The 5,763-nt window shown below is 46.1% G+C and overlaps 1 protein-coding gene across 15 annotated transcripts in view; it reads left to right on the plus strand.

The window, feature by feature from the left end:
* The window catches only part of Plekha5 (pleckstrin homology domain containing A5), a 167,594-nt gene that overhangs the window by 157,616 nt on the left and 4,215 nt on the right, over nt 1-5,763 (plus strand). For all 15 annotated transcript variants that reach the window (XM_026787948.1, XM_005364549.2, XM_005364550.2 and 12 more), the window contains 3 exons: nt 1,769-1,909; nt 2,285-2,409; nt 4,433-4,569. In XM_026787948.1, the coding sequence (XP_026643749.1) occupies nt 1,769-1,909; nt 2,285-2,409; nt 4,433-4,569 (403 nt within the window). The remainder of the gene's footprint in view (nt 1-1,768; nt 1,910-2,284; nt 2,410-4,432; nt 4,570-5,763) is intronic.

The following is a 5,763-nucleotide window of genomic DNA, read 5'->3' on the forward strand; positions in this document are numbered from 1 at the left end:
GTGTGTGTGTGTGTGTGTGTGTGTGTGTGTCTGGTGTGTGTGTGTGTGTGTGTGTGTGTGTGTGTGTGTGTGTGTGTATACCACTCAGGACCCCTATTCCTAGGGATGGTACTACCCACAGAACATGGTCCTTGGGCCAGGATGATGGAGGCAGTCTCTCAGTTGAGACTCTTTCAGATGCCTCCAGGCTGTGTCAGGCTGATAACTGACATGAACTTGGAAGTGTGTGCTGTGAGATGCTTACCTAGACTGTGCACAGCCCTGCATCTGTTCCCCTCAGCAGAGTAGTCAGCATCCGTTTGTCTCAGTGGTTCACTGCCCGTGTCCCCCTCTAGCTGAGGTCCACCAAGCATGCTGTACCTGCTGCATCAGCGGGAAGAGCTTCCTTGCCCTGGTCCACCTCTCCTTCCCTCTAATAAAAGCAGCCTTTGCTCATGGCCAGTGGACTCAGAAAGTTGAACATGGGGCTGGAGAGATGGCTCAGAGGTTAAGAGCACTGACTGTTCTTCCAGAGGTCCTGAGTTCAATTCCCAGCAACCACATGGTCGCTCACAACCATCTGTAATGAGGTCTGGTGCCCTCTTCATGTCCAGCAAGCATACAAACAGACAGAACACTATATACATGGTAAATAAATAAATTTTAAAAAAAGAAAAGAAAGTTGAACATGGCACATTTTACAAATTGTAAAATGGGTGACTTTAAAAGAAAGGAAAGGAGAAAAGTATATATTCCCCTTCATTTTTTTTTTTAACCTCTGGTTTGTAAAACATACACAGGTGCACAGTACCAGTCAAAGATGCTTTAGGAAGCAAATAGAAGGAAAGCCAGGTATGGTGGTTCAAGCCTGTAGCCCCAGCATTTAGGAGACTGACTCGGGAGGAATGCCTTGGGTTCAAGTGAGTTCAAGGACAGCCTGGACTGCCTAGTGAGACAAACAAAACAAAAAAGAAGAGTACTGAGCTGGGCGGTGGTAAGACGTGCTTTAATCCTAGCGCGGGAGGTACAGGCAGGTGGGTCCCTGAGTTCGAGGACAGCAAGGACTATGCAGAAAAACCCCGTCTTTAAAAGAAAACAAAGCAGGGGCTAGAGAGATGGCTTAGCTGTTAAGAGGACTGACTGATTGCTCTTCCAGAGGTCCTGAGTTCTGATCCTGGCACCCACGTGGTGGCTGACAACCATCTATAATAGACTCCGAGGCTCTCTTCTGGCCTGAAGACTACTCATACATAAAATATAAATAAATAAATACATAAATAATAAATAGATAGATAGATAGATAAATAGATAAATAGATAAATCTTTAAAACAAAACAATAGGAGTACAGTAGAGATTGCTCAGAGGTAAAGAGTGCTTGCTAGGTTCAGTACCCAGCGCCCACATCAGACAGTTCACATCCACATGTAACCCCAGCTCCAAGGGATCTGAACACTCTTCTGGTTCCACAAGTACCCACATACACATAAGTAAATAAAATTAGAATAAATCTAACAACAAAATGCTTTAAGGCTAGGCAGTAGTAGCAAAAGTTCTAATTACAGCATCCAGGAGGTGTTGGTGGAGGATTATACTTTCCCCACCAGGCTGGGCTACATAGCAAGACCCATCTATAATCCTACCAACTCATAAAGTCAGCCAAGGCGAAAGACTCACTACAGATTCATGGCCAGCCTGAGTTACACAGGGAGCCTGGAATGTGACCCTGGTTCAGAACAATAAAATAAAATGTAAGCACATGAATAGAATTGCTGTCTGTCTTTTGAGCAGACTCTGAGGAGGGAGGATACTGTTCAGGAGCTAGACACCATCCACAGAGAAAATGATGGAAAGCCAGACCACGAAACTCCGGCAGCAGAAACTGTTGTACTAGAAGAAGCTGAACCGCGGAAGGTGAAACTCGGCAGAAAGGTAGAAGTGGCAGATACGGCAGGGTGGGGGGGGTGCTTGGAAGACTAGGTCAGGGGAACTAAGGTGTGCTTAGTCAGAGAGCTCTAAATCTAAAGGAAATGATAACTCACTTTAATTTGGTGGGTGTGTTCATCATAGAAATATTCCCCAATAGCTGCATCAGCAATGTGTGCCAGCTCCTTGTATAAACGACTTTATGCATTTCAGTAGTAAATACTGTGACTGTTGTTCATATTCTTTAATCTAGGCTTATTCACAAACATTTATGACAGCATATAATTTGGGGCATAATTTTTAATCGGTGTGATCATTTCAGCTTTACTAACGTTAAATGTGGCAGAAATGCTCTGAAAAGTGCTGTTTCGTCTTTTGTAGCTTCAAAGAACTGAAAGTGTTTTTTATGAAATGCTTTACACGCCTGAGCCAAATGGAATTAATTCTGAGGGGGTGACGGAAAAAGAAAGGCATGAAAGTCAGGCACTTGAAGATGTTCCCTGCAGGTAAGAGCAAGAAGACAGGAACTGGCTGTTCAGGAAGCTGGGAGGCTCTTTTCTATGATGTATTTATTTTCATGTGTGTGAGTCTTCTGCCTGCATGTGTGTGTAGTGCCCACCGAGGTCAGCACTGGATTTAACAGATGATGAGCCACCATATGGACAGAACCCATGCTCTCTGCAAGAGCCCCTAATGCTCTAAACTGCTAAGCCACCTCTCCAGCTCAGCTGTAAGATTCTTTAAAAATAGTGCTAGGTGTGGCAATGCTCCAGAGGCAGAGGCAGGTGGATCTCCGAGTTTGAACCCAGACTGGTCAGAGTGAATTCCAGGACAGCCAAGGTTACATAGAGAAACCTTCTCTCAAAAAAAAAAAAAAAGCCTAGCGGTGGTGGTACGTGCCTTCAGTCCCAGCACACAGAGGCAGAGAGGCAGGTGGATCTCTCAGTTCTAGGACAGCCAGAGCTACACAAAGAAACCATAACAACAAAACAAAAACAAACAAAATGAAACCAAGGCTAGTTGCTGGATTAGAAGTGGACTTTATGGGTCCAGAGAAATGAGTTGTTTGCTGTACAAATGTGAAGACATCGGGTCCCTGATACACACACAAAAGCTAGTACAGCAGAGAGAGTGGATCCCAAAAGCGTTTGCTCCAACCAATGTAACCATCTAACCATTCTGAGAGTCCCAGGTACAGTGAAGAGACCCTGACTCAGATAATATAAGGGGAGGAGCAGTAGAGGAAGAGACCCAATAACTCTGACCTCCACGCACCTGCATACGTCCACAAGTGTGTACACATTCATACACACACACACACACACACACACACACACACATTAAGATGCTGTCTGGCAGTGCACCGAGTAGACCTTTTGGAATTTCTTTTTTTTTTTAAAAAAAAATATTTATTTATTTACTTATTATGTATACAATATTCTGTCTGTATATATGCCTGCAGGCCAGAAGAGGGCCCCAGACCTCATTACAGATGGTTGTGAGCCACCATGTAGTTGCCAGGAATTGAACTCAGGACCTCTGAAAGAGCAGGCAATGCTCTTAACCGCTGAGCCATCTCTCTAGCCCCTGACCTTTTGGAATTTCAATCAGATAATCCTAACATGGCATTGTAAGAGTGTCAGGAAAGTTTTGAAGTACTGACTCAGTATCTAATGGTGTTAAAGTATTAAAAACACATGCTAGGGGCTGGTGAAATGGCTCCACAGTTAAGAGCACAGGCCGCTCTTTCGGAGAACTTGGGTTGGATTCCCAGACCATACATGGTGGTTCATGGCTGTTTGTAGCTCCACTTCCAGAGAATCTGATGCCTTCTTCTGGCCTCTGAGGGTACTGTGCATGCATATGGTATGCAGACATGTACAAAGATAAAACACGCACATACATAAAATGAAAATTAAAAATACTCGTTTAGGGAGTCAGGGATTCATGTGAGCTTCAGCTGAAACACAAGTGGTAAAGGGGAGAATTGCTGGTGCTGAATAGGCAGCTTTCACAGATGCTTTGCTCTGGTCTTTGTATTTTATAAGAAAGAAAACAGCAGCTGGGCGGTGGTGGCGCATACCTTTAATCCCAGCACTCAGGAGTCAGAGGCAGGCGGATCTCTGTGAGTTCGAGACCAGCCTGGTCTACCAGAGCTAGTTCCAGGACAGGCTCCGAAGCTACAGAGAAACCATGTCTCGAAAAAACAAAACAAACAAACAAAAAAAAAAGGCATTATTTACAAGAGAAACATTAAGTCATTAAATATGAGTGGGTGAGGGTGTTTGTTAGGAGAGGGTCTCAGGTAGCCCAGGCTGGCCTAGCACTCCCTCCATAATCAGGATGACCTTTACATCCCGCCCTTGTGTGATGTGGTGCCACACAGCTGTAGTCTCCGCATTTGGGAAGCTGAGTCAGAGGATCAAGTTGAAGAACAGTCTAGGCCATGTATCCAGACCCCATATCAGAAGAACAAGAGAAACTGCATGGTGTCCTGCAGGCTTTAACATGCCAGTCTATTGTCACTAGCCCTCAAGAAGAGGCGGGGATGACAAACCACCAGGCAGAAGGCCACCCAGAAGAAGTAGAGAACCATCATGAAGAGGAGGAAACTCTTGCTTCTCTAGAGCCACCTCCTGAGATTCCTAGAGAGAACCAAACCACAGGTACATGCACGCTCCACGCTCCCCTTGGTGGGTACTCCTACGCAGTGAGTATACTGGGGTCTTCTTGCAGCGCCTTAGCTACATGGATGTGAGCCTCAGGTTTGTGATTGTGAGAGGAGGAAACAGCTGTCCCTGTTCTGCCACCCCCCACCCAGGCTTGGGCAATCATGACACAGTGAACTATTTCTAAAAAGATCCTAGAAGAGCCAGGCAGGGGGACTTTCCTGCAGTTCCTATACTCCAGAGGCTGCGGCAGTCCAAGGCAGCTTGCACTATCTCGGAAATCATCAAACCACACAATGCTCTTAGGCAGTTTGGTGCCACATCCGATGCCTTGAGCACCTGAGATCATGTGCATCCACTTCTACGCAATTTCTTCATTGTTTTTGAGACAGGGTTTCTCTGTGTAAACAAGGTTGGCCTCGAACTCACTCACAGAGATCCGCCTGCCTCTGCCTCCCTAGTGCTGGGATTAAAAGAGTGTGCCCCCACACCCAGCTACATAATTTAAAACAAAGTCCTTTTTAAGCCAGACCTCCCTACATGGAAACCTTTCCTGCTCACAGGACTGGGCCCTGATGTCCTTGCTCCAGCCTGGCTGATAGCAGTGGAATAGCACGCCGCTGTCCAAGGGGTCCACATTAGAGTGGACACTTGGGTACTTCTCTGCTAGTCTTCCTTGTGTGGTTTGTGTGAACGTGATGGTGGAACCTTGGCCTTCACAGGTTCTTCACTCCTGGGCTCCAGCCACAGCTTTCTCGTGGTTTTTAACCCTTTTCTTCTTCTTTCTTTTTGGAGGATGGGAATGGGGTTAGGTGTGCTGTTAACCTGTTAACTGTTGAAGCAGTTGCTGCTTAAACTTTAAGTAGGGGGGTAAGGGGGTCAAGACAGAGTTTCTCTGTGTTGCCCTGGCTGTCCTGGAACTCACTGTACAGACCAGGGTGGCCTTGAACTCAGAGATCCACCTGTCTCTCCTTGCTGAGTGCTGAGACTAAAGGTGTATACCACTACACCTGGCCTCTTACATGTTTGCTTCTTATACTCTGTGAGCAAGACACGTTTCCAGAGGAGTTACAGAACAACCAAGTACATAGAGAAACCCTGTCTCAAAAAAACAAAGAAGGAAAAAGTCTCACTGCCTCCCTCCCAGCCCTGTGGGAGCAGAGACTCACCCCTCCCAGCCCTGTGGGAGCA

This window comes from Microtus ochrogaster (genome assembly GCF_000317375.1).
Source record: "Microtus ochrogaster isolate Prairie Vole_2 chromosome 14 unlocalized genomic scaffold, MicOch1.0 chr14_random_2, whole genome shotgun sequence".
In the NCBI taxonomy this organism is placed as follows: Eukaryota; Metazoa; Chordata; class Mammalia; order Rodentia; family Cricetidae; genus Microtus; species Microtus ochrogaster.